The sequence below is a fragment of the Electrona antarctica genome (assembly GCF_951216825.1).
Source record: "Electrona antarctica genome assembly, chromosome: 6".
Classification (NCBI taxonomy): domain Eukaryota; kingdom Metazoa; phylum Chordata; class Actinopteri; order Myctophiformes; family Myctophidae; genus Electrona; species Electrona antarctica.
This window is the reverse complement of record NC_136811.1, coordinates 28,616,587-28,635,152: the sequence shown is the minus strand read 5'-3', so window position 1 is coordinate 28,635,152 and position 18,566 is coordinate 28,616,587. Positions and strand designations below refer to the sequence as shown.

The 18,566-nt window shown below is 39.9% G+C and overlaps 1 protein-coding gene across 1 annotated transcript in view; it reads right to left on the bottom strand.

Annotated features, from left to right (window-relative positions):
- Positions 1–8,266: 8,266 nt before the first annotated feature.
- mtbp (MDM2 binding protein) overlaps positions 8,267–18,566 on the bottom strand; it is a 53,465-nt gene continuing 43,165 nt past the window's right edge. The window contains exons 18-23 of the mRNA XM_079503340.1: positions 17,363–17,620; positions 16,222–16,382; positions 13,210–13,322; positions 10,937–11,050; positions 9,934–9,999; positions 8,267–9,298 (exon numbers count right to left, since the gene is read on the bottom strand). Of these exons, the coding sequence (XP_079359466.1) occupies positions 9,260–9,298; positions 9,934–9,999; positions 10,937–11,050; positions 13,210–13,322; positions 16,222–16,382; positions 17,363–17,620 (751 nt within the window). The 3' untranslated portion in view covers positions 8,267–9,259. The remainder of the gene's footprint in view (positions 9,299–9,933; positions 10,000–10,936; positions 11,051–13,209; positions 13,323–16,221; positions 16,383–17,362; positions 17,621–18,566) is intronic.

Below are 18,566 nucleotides of genomic sequence, written 5' to 3'. Positions count from 1 at the left end.
TGTCGTGCCCTGTGATGAGAATCGTCGGAGTACAACTTGTCTTGTCACAACAGGATGTTCATTTTAACTTCAACGTCATTGAATATCCTGATACATAAATGATTCCATCGTCAGTTCTTGTCATCATTTGATAACCCGAGGGCCGAGGCACACAATGGTATGAATGCAATCGCATTGTCTTCAAGATGTCCAGTTCTCAGGGACAGAAGAGGAATCAAAAAAATAACCTTGTGTGTGTGTGTGTGTGTGTGCATGCACGGTGCGCATGACTGCATATCACTTACTCTAATAGCTTGGTACTTTAAGTTCATTATTACTTTAGATAGGAGTGTAGAAAGACAAGAAACCTGGGGCAGAGAGGGTAGACATGCGATACAGTGGGAGTTGGATTCATAACAGTCCTCGCTACTCACAATACTGTAGTCAGCCAGTGCACTAACTGGATAACACCAGGCATCCCAACCCTGAACCCTCTTCTATTTTAGTTTATGATCAGGTTCCCTTCCCACTACAGAAAGCAGCTGTGTACTGTGTGTGTGTGTGTGTGTGTGTGTGTGTGTGTGTGTGTGTGTGTGTGTGTGTGTGCAAAGAAATGACAGTGAGAGGCAATATAAGGAATTTTTTATGAAGCCATGCGCTGTATGTGGGTGGTTACAGTGCTAGGATGTGAGTATCTGTTCTGTTGTCATTCGTGTTCTGTCCTAATTGTATAGAAACATGTCTCCCAGTGTGTGCATGTTTGTGTGTGTTGTTGAAGTAATTGTCTTCTAGTCTATCATTAGATAATAAAAGAGGAGGGCGGAGGATCTTGCGTTCGCTCATCTGTCTGCAACATTTTGTAAATTACCGTAATAACTTCAGACGCACCATCCCTCCCAGCCTAATGGCATGATACATGTCAAAGATCAGGTTCAAGCTGCCCATCCAGTGCATGGGAGTCTACACTAGCCAGTTGCAATGCTTGTGTCCGTCCATCTCAAGTCAGAAGGCTATAGTGACATTTCCATTGCAGATCATAGTTGATAATCTATGAAAATAATATTCCTTAGCATATCTCATAGCTGGATCCATGACAACTCTATATTTGGGCGTAGCTGCTTAGGGAACTCATGGTTAAGGCTGAGTCATGGATCCCTGATTAGAGTGAGCGACAACAACAATCTGGTACCACCCAACTTTAAAACAAACATGGGTAAAATCTCCTTCTACAGCACTGCCACCTGTAGTGTTGTAAGACTCAAGTCCTTGACTCGTCTCGAGTCCACATTGTCATTTACTCTGTCTCGTCTCGGTCTTGCCATTAATTTGACTTGGACTTGACTCTGTCTCAGACCAAGGGACTCGGGACTCTTCCCCCCGGAGTCCATTCAAGTCACGAGTCACTACAATGGCTTCGTTTAAAACAGGCCTGAAGACCAAGGCAAAAGGGGGAGGTAAAGATCAGTTCTCCCTTAGACAGGTGATCCCCCCCCGCTTTTTTGAGGGGCGCTAGCCCTTCCTATATCCAGTTGGATGGTTTGTGTAAACACAAACATTAGATTCCATTGACAATGAATGGCCAGTTTTGAGTGTTTGTCCTAACACTAACATTGAATGCCATTGACAATGAATGGCCAGTTTTGAGTGTTTGTCCTAACACTAACATTGAATGCCATTGACAATGAATGGCCAGTTTTGAGTGTTTGTCCTAACACTAACATTGAATGCCATTGACAATGAATGGCCAGTTTTGAGTGTTTGTCCTAACACTAACATTGAATGCCATTGACAATGAATGGCCAGTTTTGAGTGTTTGTCCTAACACTAACATTGAATGCCATTGACAATGAATGGCCAGTTTTGAGTGTTTGTGTAAACACAAACATTGCACAAACAGAGACAATGAAGACGAAGATGCACCAGACGCAAATTGTGATTGGCCGGAATGAGATGATGTATGATAATAATAATGCCTCTCACTTCACCCGGGTGTGTGAATCTGTTGTGTTTGAATGCTGTTCTGTCTAATAAATATTCAATCAATCAATGTCGTCAGAAACTGCTGACATCGTGTTGTTGTACATGGTCATGCGCAAATGTTCTCTTGTATACATTCGCCATCTTTGACGTAATAGTCACAGTGTTAACTTGATTTTTTAAATGACACTGAATTTATAGTTATGGACAAGTTTCATGAATTCTTGACATGGCCCTTTTGGCCCCATGTGTAGCCATAATTCTATGAGTCGGCAGATCATATACAAGAAGTGAGGTCTAAAGAAGTGAGTTTTCAGAGTTATATGTCTACAATGTGGTTCTTTGGGAGGACAAAATGGGAGCAGGCACCCACTTAGCCTATATAGGGGCATATCATATTCTGGTTGGCTGACACAAGCAGGGATTGTGTATGTGTCCAGGGATTAGGTGTTAGGCTGTCTGAGGATAGGTGACAGTGCTTTGGAAGAATGTGTTAAACGTCTAAGGAATGCTTAAAAAAATGCTTTTGGGAACAGATGGCTCCAAGGCTGCAGGTGCAGTGACAATTATATACATCTGATCGTTGCTCTTCAATATTAATGTGTTGTTGTTGAAAACTCTTAGTCATCACAAAAAAAAGTTAGGTGTTGAATTTGCTGTCATTTTTGCGGAACAAAAGCCACAATGACATTCACAAACTGCCTCAGTTATATATTACACCACAACAACAATGTTGTCACCTAAACATTTATTGAAGGTGAAATAGTGTGATACAGCCTTCTTTCTTAATGCTTTCTTCTCTAATGACCGTTTTTACAGAATGTTGACACTCCCCTCTCCCCCCTCTCTCCACCTTCAGCTTTCAACACAGCACTTCTCCAAGTATTAACATTACAGTCATATGTTTGTGCCTCAAAGATTCTGGGGAAATTCAAAGCAGAATGCTTTTTGAAAATAAATACATAAATAAAAAGCTAAAGGCTATAAGTCACAAGTGCTGTCTTGAGATTTTAGATTTACCGGTAAATGTTTATTTTATTGTCAACATGACAAACATAACCTCAGTCTTGGCTTTCTTTTCTCTAGCTTTAGTTGAGACTTGTTCTTAATCATTAAAACGTCTAAGATTATGGGAGCAATGTGAGAGTGGTGCACATTTTGTGTCCTTTGAAATGGCACAAAGTGATGTTATATTTATATTATGTATCAGAGACGTGGCATTGAGCATCAGACACATACAGTAGCCACTAGCCAGGCTATATTGTGAAGATTGTCCCAGCAGTATGAAGATGCAATTATTGCAAGAACCTTTTCCCAGTTGAATATTTCTAAAGAGATGTTTGCCGATTTCATGTTTGTGTGGATACAACATAACAATAATATGTGTTTACTTCATCAACATATGACTTTTGTAATAGATTAACTTGTCTGTGGTGGTGTGGGGGGGAATGTGGTTAAAACAGCAGGAATTCCACTCTCATTCCACTCTGAACTCGTCACACGGTCACTCTATCTGCAAACATTACACACTCAGCCCGCAACCTGGGTGTTTTCTTTGACCCTGACATCTCCTTTAACACTCAAGTCACCAAAGTTGTCCTGCTACTGTCCTGCTACTACCAGATTAGGAACATTGCTAAAATAAAACCTAGAAACCGTTATACACTCCTTCATTTCTTCACAACTAGATTATTGTAACTCTGTCTATTCCAGCATGAGCAAAATAAATATAGCACGTCTCCAGATGGTGCAGAACTCTGCGGCACACCTACTCACCAACACACGGAAACGTGAGCATATCACACCAATCCTGGTGAGCTACAGAATCGAGTTCAAGGTTTTATTGATCACTTTCAAAGCCCTACATGGACTAGCCCCCAGCTACATCACGGACATGCTAAAATCCCCCAGGCCGGTGCGCAGCCTCAGATCTGCAGATAGGGCACTTCTTGTTCCACCCATAACTCATCTTGTCACCCGAGGTGACCGGGCTTTTGCAGCCCGCGCTCCATCGCTCTGGAATGCCCTCCCCTTGGTTCTTAGGCAAGCGGACAGTGCCCGCTTTTAAACAGCTTTTAAAAAACACACCTGTTTTCAGTTTTATATGTATGTGTGTATTAGTATGTAGACCTATGTGTATGTGTAGATATGCATAAATGTATGTATATATTCATTTATTTATTTTTCTTTCTATCCTTGATGTGTTTTGATGTGATGTTATGCTTTGTTATTTCTGATGTTCTTGATGTTCTTTATGATTGTTGTGTTCTTTATTCATTAGTGTTTCATTAGTGTTTCATTAGTGTTTAGTGTTTCATTAGTGTTTCATTAGTGTTTCAAACACTAATGAAACACTAAACACTAATGAAACACTAAACACTAATGAAACACTAATGAAACACCTAAGTGGGGTTTCATATTATGTGTATTTAGTGATTTTAGTGATTTAGTGATTTTAGTGATTTTAGTGATTAGTGATTTTGTTAATCTGTGATTAGCGCTCCTCTACTGTTCTATATGTACCATTTTCTGTCCTCTCTTTTTTACGTGGTTGCCTAAGTGGGGTTTCATATTATGTGTATTTAGTGATTAGTGATTAGTGATTTTAGTGATTTAGTGATTTTTAGTGATTAGTGATTTTTAGTGATTTAGTGATTTTAGTGATTTTAGTGATTTAGTTAATCTGTGATTAGCGCTCCCCTACTGTTCTATATGTACCATTTTCTGTCCTCTTTTTTACGTGGTTGCCTAAGTGGGGTTTCATATTATGTGTATTTAGTGATTACTGATTAGTGATTTTAGTGATTTTTAGTGATTTTAGTGATTTAGTTAATCTGTGATTAGCGCTCCTCTACTGTTCTATATGTAAAAATCACAAAATCACTAAAAGAGATTCATTAGTGTTTCATTAGTGTTTAGTGTTTCATTAGTGTTTCATTAGTGTTTAGTGTTTCATTAGTGTTTAGTGTTTCACTAGTGTTTCATTAGTGTTTAGTGTTTCATTAGTGTTTCATTAGTGTCTAGTGTTTCATTAGTGTTTAGTGTTTCATTAGTGTTTAATTAGTTTTTCATTAGTGTTTAGTGTTTCATTAGTGTTCCATTAGTGTTTAGTGTTTCATTAGTGTTTAGTGTTTCATTAGTGTTTTTAGTGTTTCATTAGTGTTTCATTAGTGTTTAGTGTTTCATTAGTGTTTAGTGTTTCATTAGTGTTTCATTAGTGTTTAGTGTTTCATTAGTTTTTAGTGTTTCATTAGTGTTTCGTGTTTCATTAGTGTTTAGTGTTTCATTAGTGTTTCATTAGTGTTTAGTGTTTAATTAGTGTTTAGTGTTTCATTAGTGTTTCATTAGTGTTTAGTGTTTCATTAGTGTTTCATTAGTGTTTAGTATTTCATTAGTGTTTAGTGTTTCATTAGTGTTTAGTGTTTCATTAGTGTTTAGTGTTTCATTAGTGTTTCATTAGTGTTTAGTGTTTCATTAGTGTTTCATTAGTGTTTAGTGTTTCATTAGTGTCGATAGTCAAAGTCGATAGTCTCAAAGTCGATAGTCAAAGTCGATAGTCAAAGTCGATAGTCTCAAAGTCGATAGTCTCAAAGTCGATAGTCAAAAAGTCGATAGTCTCAAAGTCGATAGTCAAAGTCGATAGTATCAAAGTCGATAGTCAAAGTCGATAGTCAAAGTCGATAGTCAAAGTCGATAGTCTCAAAGTTGATAGTCTCAAAGTCGATAGTCTCAAAGTCGATAGTCTCAAAGTCGATAGTCAAAGTCGATAGTCATTTTTTATATGCTTTTTTATATGCTTTTTTATGTCTTATTCCAACCATAGGATGCTTATTCCAGCCATAGGTTGCTTATTCCATCCGTAGGTTGCTTATTACAGCCTTGGGTTGCTTATTACAGCCTTGGGTTGCTTATTACAGCCGTGGGTTGCTTATTGCAGCCGTGGGTTGCGTATTGCAGCCGTGGGTTGCTTATTGCAGCCGTAGGTTGCTTATTACAGCCGTAGGTTGCTTATTACAGCCGTAGGTTGCTTATTGCCGTTGTGAGTTGCTTATTGCAGCCGTAGGTTGCTTATTACAGCTGTGGGTTGCGTATTACAGCCCTGTGTTGCTTATTACAGCCGTGGGTTGCGTATTACAGCCCTGTGTTGCTTATTACAGCCGTGGGTTGCTTATTGCTGCCGTATCTTGCTTATTACAGCCGTAGGTTGCTTATTACAGCCGTGGGTTGCTTATTACTCCCGCGGGTTGCTTATTGCAATCGTAGGTTGCTTATTACAGCCGTAGGTTGCTTTTTACAGCCGTAGGTTGCTTTTTACAGCCGTAGGTTGCTTATTGCAGCCGTAGGTTGCTTATTGCTGCCGTATCTTGTTTATTACAGCCGTAGGTTGCTTATTACCGCCGTGGGTTGCTTATTACTCCCGCGGGTTGCTTATTGCAATCGTATTACAACCGTAGGCTTATATGATTTTTTATGTGATCACTATATATATATAAAAATATAAAAGAATATAAAAAATCTAAAGAAAATCATAAAAATATTTGTATATGATTTTGTATAGCCGTAGGTTGCTTATTACAGCCGTAGGTTGCTTATTGCCGTCGTGAGTTGCTTATTGCAGCCGTATGCGATAGTCAAAAATGCGATAGTCAAAAATGCGATAGTCAGTGCTTGCATTTGCATAGAGTGCAATTGCATAAAAATGCGATAGTCAAAAATGCGATAGTCAAAAATGTGATAGTCAAAGTCGATATGATTTTTTATGATTTATTTTAATGATTTTTTATGAGTTTTTATATGAGTTTTTAATATGTTTTTTTTATATGATTCTGGGTGCCTGCCATGCAATGGCAGAAACACAGGTTGAAATCCGAAACACATACTTAATCGTAATAATAATAATCATCAATACGCAAAACTTTGACCTCTATGGCCGGCCGCACGGTTTACCAAAGCCTCGCAATATATACATCAAAACGTGCGGCTCGGCAGGGAATGGTGTGCTTGTGCTTTTCTTTTCCGATTCGCGTTACCGTGCCGTTGCACGGTAACGCGGTTGGTTGCATTTGCATAGAGTAGCCCAGGTAAAAATTATACTTTGTTAATGATTCAAAGTCAAGTTGACCACCTCTCACACATGCGCGCACACAAACGCACATGCACACATGTGCACGCACACACACATTGAAAGTCAATGGAGAAAATCGGGGAAACATGTAACTCTGTCATTTCTCAACCGTTTCTGACGCGGGGCGGCTCGCCGGAACCGGGCCGCCCCCTCTGGATCATTGTATAACTGAAAGCTGACATTGTTTTGTTTCTAAGACCAAGCCAAACCATTAATAATCTATAGTAAAATGTCAAAATGTGTGTGTTTAGAAAAACTAAATTAAGTATTCTTTTAGGATAGGCCTATCTATGGACCACTGACAATATTTTGGCTCTTATCACTTTATACAAAGGACAAACCAGTGACATCTATTATTGAATATCTGGCTGTGCATATTAAGTCAAAAGAAGTTGAGAGCCATTTAAGGTTGTCTGTAAAGTTATCAAGATTTGTTCAGATGTTTTTATTTGTTTTGTTCCGTTAAAGCCACACAATGTAAACAAACAGGAGAGAAGGGTGTATACCAGTGTAATGAGGTGCTGCTGACCTTGGTAAATAAGTGTAAAAGTGAAGAAGAGGCAGCACACGCATAGCCACGATGCAGGATAATATATTAATACCAATGTAAGTTCTTCTTCAGGGATGGAAGTCACGCAAGATACCGACAATCATTATGATAATCATCCCTTCAAGAACATTGTGTTTTGCCACTGAGACTAAACAATACAGTAATCTACACTCAATTATCAACATATATATGAATCCCATGAGAACAATTAATAAATAAATCAACCGTACGCTCAGCCAGACAGGTCCCTTAAAAAGAGGCTGGATAAAACACACAAACCTGTGCTAAAGGCTACTATAATAGAGGTATGGAGACTAGTTTCAGAAAAGCCACAATGCGAGGATATCACTCAGTTTCTGCATCCAATAATTCTACAGTATAGTCAGCAATCTGTCACTAGGTTTAAGTATCACATCTTGTCAGCACACTCAGACAGCTAGGCAGGGTTCCTCACCTTATAAATCTGTACCAAGGACAAATTAGAGTTAACTGATGATCGCCGTCAGTGAGTTTTAAGCACCATACTGTGTTGGATTGCCTGTTGTGTTGTCTGTATAAGAATAAGGAACATTTACTTCTAATCAGTTATGCTATACATACAGTAGTTCTGAGAGACAACAAATATTGCCAATGCCCAAGATCCAAAAAAACATTTTATTGTTACAAACAGTAAAACAAACTCTTACAATGATGTTAAAATGCATACATTTAAAATTTAAAATAACTTCAGGATTTAAAATAAAATAAGTAAAAGTAGTGTGTAATTAAATTAAATAAAAAAGGAAGGCATCGAAAAATGGAAAAATAAATAAATAGAAAAGGTGTGCCAGCGATAGGAGAAGATTATCTGTATCCTTGTTGTCACACAACCAGTACAGATTGTGTCCTTGTCACACAACCAGTACAGATTGTGTCCTTGTCACACAACCAGTACAGATTGTGTCCTTGTCACACAACCAGTACAGATTGTGTCCTCGTCACACAACCAGTACAGATTGTGCAAAGTATGGATTTCCTTTAGTTTATCCCCCACAGCTCTGTTGAACACTTTGGCTTATGTTTCATGGCACGCTTCAACTGGTTGGCAAGATATTACAGTGTTTGGACACAAGTCAAAACACACCAATATAACACATGGTACACGAGAGGCAAACACAAACGCCAGGAATCAAATAAAGTATTAAAGTTAATGAAATCATGCTTACGTCTAATCATTCACCACTAATCAGTTTTAAGAAGAATGCAGATTTTCAACACATCTGTGTTCAGAACCCCAAGGTGGTGGTCATGGCTGCAAGCAATACATGAACACTGAGCGCATCTTTGTGGACTTTGTGTAAAAGCACAAATGTTATTTGCCAGGTTCAGAACTGGCAACACTACAATTATAACAGCCCATGTGAATGTAAACACTCAGTCAACTGATATAAAATTCACACAAGGTTCACTATCCATGTTACCTGAAAATGGATTCTCTTTCAACCGCGAAAACAAAATATGTCTGCAAGAACAAGATGAAAAATAGTTTCTTTTGAGAGAATGGCAAATGACACAGAGCTACTGTAGTGACTTTCTTAGATTCTTTATCAAAAGCCCAGCATTTGCTGTCATCTCTGTCTTTCTTCTCATCACTTACTTGAAGCCTTTTCCAACTCCCAGTCAATGACCTAGAAGAACAAGAGGAGAGATTTTTATGCCCATGTGGCATAAAAAGCAGTTCAGTCTATCTAAATAGATTTATACCTTAAATACCTTAAATATATATTTTTAAATATATTTTTGCGAACGAAAATGACAAACAGATTACTCGGATTTCGGGAGGTGTAGTTCCCGAAATTGTGGAATAGTTGTCTGGCTACGCGAGACTAGTCTGGGGAGGGTGTAGAAGACAACCACATGTCTTCTCTGTAACAGATGGAGTCGCTAGCCACTACTTTCCACCTGACAGTCAGGAGTTTCAGGGTGTCACATATGTAGAACAACAGGGTGTGCCTCCAAGTTCTGCTCCCTGCTTAACGGAAACCTAGGACAAACTGTAGGAGTCGCTAGTGCAGTGACAAAGAACACCATCCCTGGGCTGGTTTCTCAACCATGAACACAGCCAATTCTGTTAGTTGGAGCATCAGGGCAAGCACGAGGCACCATGGAGAAATCGACCCCTGCACCACCTGGACGAGTAGAGCAACCTGAACAGGCTAGTTATGAAACTGGCTCCGTCGTTGGGGTTTCCCTGGACGGGTTGAAGAAGGTGACAAGGTGCGTATAACGAGGAAGCTGAACGATACCATGGACAACATGTTACCTGTTTTGCGTTAATGCTGGCTGCCTTCTTCATCTCCTCATGTAGTCCCCGAGAAGTCTTCAAGTCCTGTAACAATCAAATGAGGAGGGGAGCAGAGTAACTCATTTTTTACCTTTAAAGCTGGACCTCATTTTATTACACACATAGAGAACACATGTGGAAGACAAAATGAAAGGCAGTCACAATAAGGTTCTGTACGTTTGTCAATAAGTATAGCTACAGTTTTCTAGGATTATTGCAAAGAAAAAATAAACAAAACCATGAGGAAAAACCCACACGGTTTGGCAGCAGCATAACAACAATTTAGTTAGTTAGTTTCTGACAAAAAAAACAACATGTGTTTGTAGTAGGTGGTAAAAACAGCTTAGCTAGCTAGCCACGTGATCTTCGAGATTGAAAATTTGTATTGTAAAATCTTATAAAAGTACATTCCTCAACATTTGATTGATTCGTGTCTGTAAAGGTTCTTGAAAAAGTTCATCCATTCCAGCAATTTTGTTCATACATTTATTGAACAAAGGCAAGTTATTTCCATGGCACTTCTGAACAATCCACAAGTACAGAATGAGTCCCATTACAAATGGTAAGAAATCCATGTGGCCCCACTGTCCTTAAGCTATCTTTCCACTAATTGCCTATACCCCAAGGCTCTGCCTGAAGAATGCTTTTTCTATCTTTATTAATGTGACAGTCCACATATAATATGTAATAGTTTTAGCAAATACTGTTTTTGTGTAAAATTAATAAACTTAGTAAAGTACAAATGAATAGTAGGTAGACTATATATTTTCATTATTATGAAATTAAATGTTGAAAAGAACATTAAATATTAACGCTGATGTCCAAATATTGGCTCCCACAGTGGTGGAGCCTGCAGTCCTGGCTATTTCAAAAGAATTCATTTCTAACTAGCCCCCTGACAATTTGACGAAGATAAAAGGACAGGTACTACAGCGGACAGAGCTAGTAGTGCCTACAGTATGTGGGAAACAAAGCTACGAACCTTGAGGTAGAATTTGGAGATTTCAAACAGTTTTTTGCTGCAGACATTGAAGCATTTATGTTCGGCAGTGATCCCATGATGTTTCAGCGTTTTGGCTACTACCTCCTTCAGCATCTGATGAGAGGGGAGACACACACACACACACACACACACACACACACACACACACACACACACACACACACACACACACACACACACACACACACACACACACACACACACACACACACACACACACACACACACACACACACACACACACACACACACACACACACACACACACACACACACACACACACACACACACACACACACACACACACACACAATAACTGTATGCTCATTTGTTCTGATTGATTCTAATTATAACCATAACATGGCCCATTTTCAAAGTAGAAATGTTGTAAGTTGGTTATGTATACAAATAAATATATGTGTATACGTATATGTGTGCAGTTGTGCACACATGCATCCGCACACATTGCACATGGAAAACATAAAAGAAAAAGAAAAAAGTGGAAATGTCGTAAATTATTACGACAAATCATTGGTGCCATTCAGTCTCAATGGGGTTAGGAGGGCTGCTTTGGCCTGCATAAACGATCATTATTTTTGCATAGAGCCAACTGTTCGCTCCAGAACTCATGTTCAGGTGATAAGCCTGTTTGCATAGTAATCAGACCAACCCAAGGTCTTTCAGCTCGGGATGCAGACTGTGATGCATGTGGGGAAGGGTAGCAGTGTTTGGGGGTGGATTATGTGTGAGCATACATTACTGTACGTATGTCTGTTTGTTACGCCTGCTGGGGAAAACTGAAATAAAACAAGAATCCTAACGGATAACGTGAGTGCTGGTATTTATTCCTTCAGTGTAAACCTTCCAGAACCGTGCACCCGTTACATCACTACATGAGAAACCTTAGGTAAGGCCCTAGAAGGCGTTCCCAGATTCGGCCTCAGGCATCAATGGGTTAAATGATGATCTTATCTCGTCTCATCTAATGTAGATCACTGACTAGGTGCAGCTGTAGAGTAGCCAACGGTATATAGGGTGACTCATTATGCATGTCTCACTTTCTACTGAGAAAAGTCCAACATGGACTGAAATGCACTTTTAAACTCTATGGACCTTTACACAAGCTTTACAGAACTGTAATGTCTGAAATAGAAACATTTAAAATCCAGACCTTAGTGTGAACCCCTCTTTTGTTCTCTGCTAGTTCTCCTTTGGTGCATGCAGCTTTATGATAACATTAGGGGAGGCAGAGGGGGTGAAAGAGAGACAGGCAAACTGTGTCTGTTGGTGATTTGTGAATATGTGTATATGTGTATGTGTGTGCGTGTGTGTTGATAGAGAAGAGATAAGATAGTGACTAGTTTTCAGAGGCAGTGTCCTTGGAGCTCACTACTTCTGTGTAAGTGGAGTGTGCATTCCTATATTATATTGCATTGTCTGCTGGCACTGGCAAGGTCCCATTGCGCAAGACGCGGAAACAATTAAACTCCTGTTGACCCTGAGATGATACAGCGCCCACCCCCCTCAAAACATGCCTATGTGCAGTGATAATTCTTCCTTCTTCCCGCAAGCATTCTATGAAGCATAGCTTGCACATTTTGACAAAATGTCGCTTAATCGAGAAGGTTGGGGTATACTTGAGGGTCCAGCTCAAACAGTCTGGTGAGTCAAACTGGTGTGTCTTGGGATTTTGCGACAACCACAGTTACCACACATTATTGTAATATGTACAACTATACAAAGTCATGAATTCATTTTTAATTGACTGATCAATACTACATCAATACTGTGCACAGTAATTTTCCCAAACTGAGTTGTGAATTCTATACCCGAAATGTTTTTTGTTTTCTTTTTATTTTATTTAGTTTTATTTTATTTTATTGATAGATTGAAAGCAGGCTGACAGAAAATGGGGAGAGAGACAGGGAGGTAATACGCAGCAAAGGTCGCCGGGACCAGGAGTCGAACCCGCAACACACTGCCAAGGCTGGACCACCAGCCCAGACGGCCACACCAAGTTTGAAAGTGTGAGAACTAGAAGGCTTAGGCCTCAGTTTCTTTTTATCCTGTTTTGTCCACCATCGATGCATCATGCATTTTAAAAGGCAATGGTATCATAGCAGTGTGGTGAAAACATGAAAGGGATTGGATCTGAAGAATTATAATATGACACACACACACACACACACACACACACACACACACACACACACACACACACACACACACACACACACACACGGTCTCTTACCCTGTGGTGTTTCTGGGAGCGTGACTCCGTGGCAAGTTTCTCCTCTGTCTGTCCCTGAGATGTCTTCTGCTGAGGGAGTCTAGGCTTGTCAGCAGTGGAGGGGTTCACTAACCCTGGGTAATAATATAATGGAAATAGCTTGTGATAACATTGCATTTTAATGAAGGAAATCTGATACATACCGGTAATAAAGTTTGATTTGGTTTGATCTAGGTGCACAAATCTAGTTTTTTTTTGCATGTCCAGGTCAACAGTAAGAGTGCTTACTGATATAATGTATTGCCATGGAGACGGACACATCTGACAGTGCTTCCTAATAACTTTCATTCATTTTGGTGTGCTTGCAAGGCTCTGCCCGACTTCCTCAATATCCCAGTACTATCCACTGTGTTACTATCAAATAAAGTCAGAAAAAAGAAAATAAACAATAAAATAAGTGGAAGAAACGCGTGACTGCTGAGGTAAACTCATAGTAAAGTAAAGTAAATGTTCAGTGTACACTTTTATTCATCATTCTAAGTCTGATTAATATTATTCGACAGACCAGAGACCCCAACCTCTTCAATCTAAAACAGTGATTCTCAACCTGTGGTACACCGACGATCCCTCTGGTGGTACGCAGAAGAATCTTCCCCAAAATATAAAATGTTGGAAGGGGGAATAAACATTTTATGAAAAATAAAATAAAATAAAAACTTAATAGAAATATTTTTTTTAGTTTTTTTGGCATTTTATGCCTTTATTGATAGTTAACAGTAGACAGACAGGAAATGAGGAGAGAGATGGGGAATGACACGCGGCAAAGGCTGTTGGGCTCGGAAGTCGAACCTGCGGCATGCCGTCCGGCTGGCTTGGCAGCCTAGGTGCCCAGACGGTTGAGTTAACCGCCCGTGCCGAAATACTACTTTTTAATGAAAACAACATCATCATATTATCACTGAAATTGAATTTTCTACTGAAGTAGCGCATAGTCGCGTCCCTGTTACGTAGTTAAATGCGGCGTGAGTCAGCGACGATCAAAATATGGCTGGCGAGTTAAAACAGCAGAGATAAATCAATATATTGTTTGTTGTTACAATGATGCAATCGTGGCTGAAAACTGAAAAGGGGAACTCTCAGGAATAGAAGTTCTAAACAGGAGGATAATATTTCAAGCAGTGTGGTGGATTCAGAAGTTGAAGAAGAGGAGGACAAGAGGACATGGATTTGAACGTGAACCACAGTGAGCAGGAACACATACAGCACAGCGGGCTCCGCCAGCAGTGGCAATAAAAGCGCTGCTCCCCGCAGCACTAAGCCAAACAAATTCACGAGGAAATATGACCGTACAATTGGATTCACCTGGAGTGGGACAGAGGCAGACCCCATACCACAGTATGTTATGTAGTAAAACTCTTAGTAATGATTCTATGAAGACCTCGCATCTCAAAATGGCATCTTCAAACTAGACATGCTGTCACGGTACGCTCCTCTGCCCTTGGACTTTGTCTGTGTTTTGGGACTTATTACTTGTATTTGTGTTCTGTACCTTATTTTGTAGTAGTGTTCTGTGATTTCCTGTCTGCCTTGTTTTCTGTCACCTGCCTTGTCTCACCTCCCTGTATTAGTGTAACCCTAGCCACCTGTGTGCTGTTGCCTGTTAGCCTATCCCAGTGATGATTGTGTTTCAGTTCACCTGTGTGTAGTTAGTCTTGTCTATATATGCCCCAGTGTTACAGTAGCCTGGCTAATAAGCCAGACTCAAATCACACTGTCGTGTGGTATTTGAGTCTGGAGATGCTGTGTATGGATCTTGTTTCCCGGGGGGCGGGTTCAAACATTTTCTCTTTGACGCAATTGGTCAGAGCTACTGTCAGTCAAAGGTCTCAAGCATTGAACGTCACTGTACCAAAGCCCGCCCATATTGCATACCGTGTCCCGATTGGCCACACCAGTTCTCTGGTGTAGGAAATGGGCGTACTATTGAGCCTCTCCAGACCGTAATCTGCCAACGGCTGATTCGGTCTGGCTTATTAGCCAGGCTAGTGTTACAGTTCCTTGTCAGTTCGTCATCGTAAGTGACGTGGTTATTTTCTTGTGTTTGCCTAGTTATTCCAAGTCCTTGTTATTTCCAAGTTGTTCCAAGTGTTTTCACAGTGTGAGTTTTGAGAATGAAAACCACTTGAATATTCAATCTTCTGCCTGTGCCTGGTTCGTTCTGCACCCGAGTCCTACATCTCCAGAACCACATCGTACCTGAGTCCTACATCTCCAGAACCACATCGTACCTGAGTCCTACATCTCCAGAACCACATCGTACCTGAGTCCTACATCTCCAGAACCACATCGTACCTGAGTCCTACATCTCCAGAACCACATCGTACCTGAGTCCTACATCTCCAGAACCACATCGTACCTGAGTCCTACATCTCCAGAACCACATCGTACCTGAGTCCTACATCTCCAGAACCACATCGTACCTGAGTCCTACATCTCCAGAACCACATCGTACCTGAGTCCTACATCTCCAGAACCACATCGTGACACACGCAGAGCACAAAAACAAACCACTTGCAATCGAATACAATACAATCGAAGAAAATTATACAAACTGAAGGAGGCAATGTCCAGTGTTCTTGCTTTTGCACTTGAATATTACTTTTATTAATTTAACTTGCTGTGTGTTTGCAGTTGTACTGTATGTTTTATTAATTTTACTTGCTGTAGTGTGTTTGCAGTGCAGCAGTAGTTTTTGTTTTCATGGTGTGTTTGAATGAATACCTTACAGTTTGTGTATGTGCGTGCGAGAGAGAGAGACAGTTAAAGTGAATCTGTGAAAAATAAATTCTTATTAGGAATAAATGTGCCTCCTGTGTGATAGCTGAATATGGGGTGGTACATGTATATGGGGTGGGCAGGAAGTCTACTGTATTTTAACATTTTTACTTGGAGAGACATCTTTTCTGAGGTGGTACTTTTAAAAGGGTTGAGAACCACTGATCTAAACCATCAACTCCAGTCCCTGTGGCTTACCTGAAGATGTCCGTCTTGTAACTGAGGTAGAGGTTGACAAGGAAGAGGAGGCTGACTGACACCTGACTGGCTGCTGTCGTAGTAACTTCACAGAGGGATGAGTTCCACTGCTGGCGCTACTCTGAGAGCCCAGAGAATCACTGCTCTCTGACTTGGCCAGCCTAGCACACGCACACGAACACACACAGAGCTGAGCATTAGTGGTTCTAGAATCATGTGTGACAGATCGCTCGAGGGGAACCAGGGAGCACACTCATATTATCTTTGTTCTATTGTTCTTATTCTGCCCAAATCTACTACTTTCACCTAGAAACTTCAAACTTTAAAATGCTCAGCCTCTTTGGGAATTGTCGGCTTGTTTTAGATATACTTTTTGTTTTGATATACTTTTAAAAGTGTTTTCAGGATTTTCAATACCAACTAATGGTGAAATGTCTTTGTTCTATCTAGTTCAATGTGTTACTCGCCAAACCATGATGGGAAAATACAAAAGTTTAAATACACTCCTTGTATTCTAAAATTATATTAGTGTGCTGACTATCACTCATTGTCAGAACTGAACCAAAAAGAGATACACAGACTGTCTCATTATACACAGAATGTCTCATACAGTCTTTGCCATGTCATACATCACCAATCGATCAAACATAATGCAAACAAACAGAATACAGGCAAAAGGTGTGTCCTAACAAAGTAAGAGCATATGAGTGAGTGAGAGAGTGAGGAAAAGACAGACGATCAATGAACGTATGTATAGAGAGCAGCAGCTGTACTCAGCTCAAACTAGAACTCCTGCCTAACACATCTGAAAGCAAACAGTTCCCGTTCAGTGTCTGGAATTGCCCTGATGCTCTCCTTACATGTCGCTGCTGTCAGGAGGAAACCTTGTATCTCCATATTTCAAAGTAGTTTTTTTTCCATACTACAGTGTCACACCAAAGTAACAAAGTATCAAGTGCTTCTGACTAAATCATAACTACATTGGATCCATTGGAACACAAGTTCTTTTTTCCACTTCCAGAAAAACAAAAGTTTATTTTTACGAATATAAAAGGTTTCCACCTGACAGTTTTGTTATGTAAGCCTAATACAAATTTCCAATTTGTTTATGATTATCTCCCACATGCACATGCATGCACACCTCTTGTGAGAATGTCCTCCAGTGACATCTGCATCCCAGGACAGGCGTTTGAGACGCGCCACGTCAGCGTTCTTCAGCATCTCGCCGTCAGGGACACTCCCCGGCTCCGACATGACAGCGGGCGAGGGAGCAGGGCTGAGGGCGAAGGGGACGGGACAGGGCTCCTTGGAGCAGGTGGTTTGGGTCTCGTAGCGAATCAAACGGGACTGGAGGCGTACGAAGCCCCGGTCTCTGTCCAAGGCATCATCCAGGCAAAACCTAAAAGATAAAAGAAAAACTTAACTGTAAGTACCCTAAAGGAAAATAATAACAAAGACATTTCTAGTACTGGTCTGAGGCTGGTCTCAACATTCAAAAAGTTATGTTGGTGTAGCGCTGGGCGACATGGACAGATTATTTCTTTTACAAAATATCTTGATATATTGTGATGATAAATGTTCTTCTTAATGCCTGGAAACAAACAAATCCCAGAAAATAAAGCTTTATGTCATATTTAATGCGAAATCTAAATGCATCAAATTTGCTTTCTACAGTGTTTATGAATGTGGATATGAACAGAACACGGTACTTTTTCATGATTAATGCATTATTAATTAATGCATATGAACCCCTTCATGCTTGAAAAGCCAGAAATCCCATAAAATATATTTGTATATATATTTGACACAAATTGTGATTGGCTGGAATGACATTTGTGATGATTTGATTGGTTTTTAGATCTAAATGCATCAACTTTGCTTTATAGCGTGTTTATCCATGAATGTGGATATGTACATCCATCCATCCATCTTCAACTGAAAATCTATCAAAAACAGGTTAATATACATGATCTAATTAATAATGCATTACTCATAAATCCAATACATTGTGCATATCCACATTCATAAACACAGTAGAAAGCAAATTGAATGCAAGTATTTTGCATGAAATACCATACCATGGGTGGATTTTTAGTGTGCTCAAGGGATATCAAGAGATATCACTGGGACAGCAGCTACAGTAGTCTAGTAGTGGGTCTAGGATAGAAAATCATTATGACATGACATTGATTCTGAATGGCTATAGGAAGCTTCAATTTGATTGGTGGGTGATTCTTTTTACTGACTCGCCATGAAAAAAAAGCACGAACAAAGATTTGAGTCACAGCAATGGCTTGCATTCACAGAATGAGATTGACTTAATGTGCAAATGCAAATTTGTGACT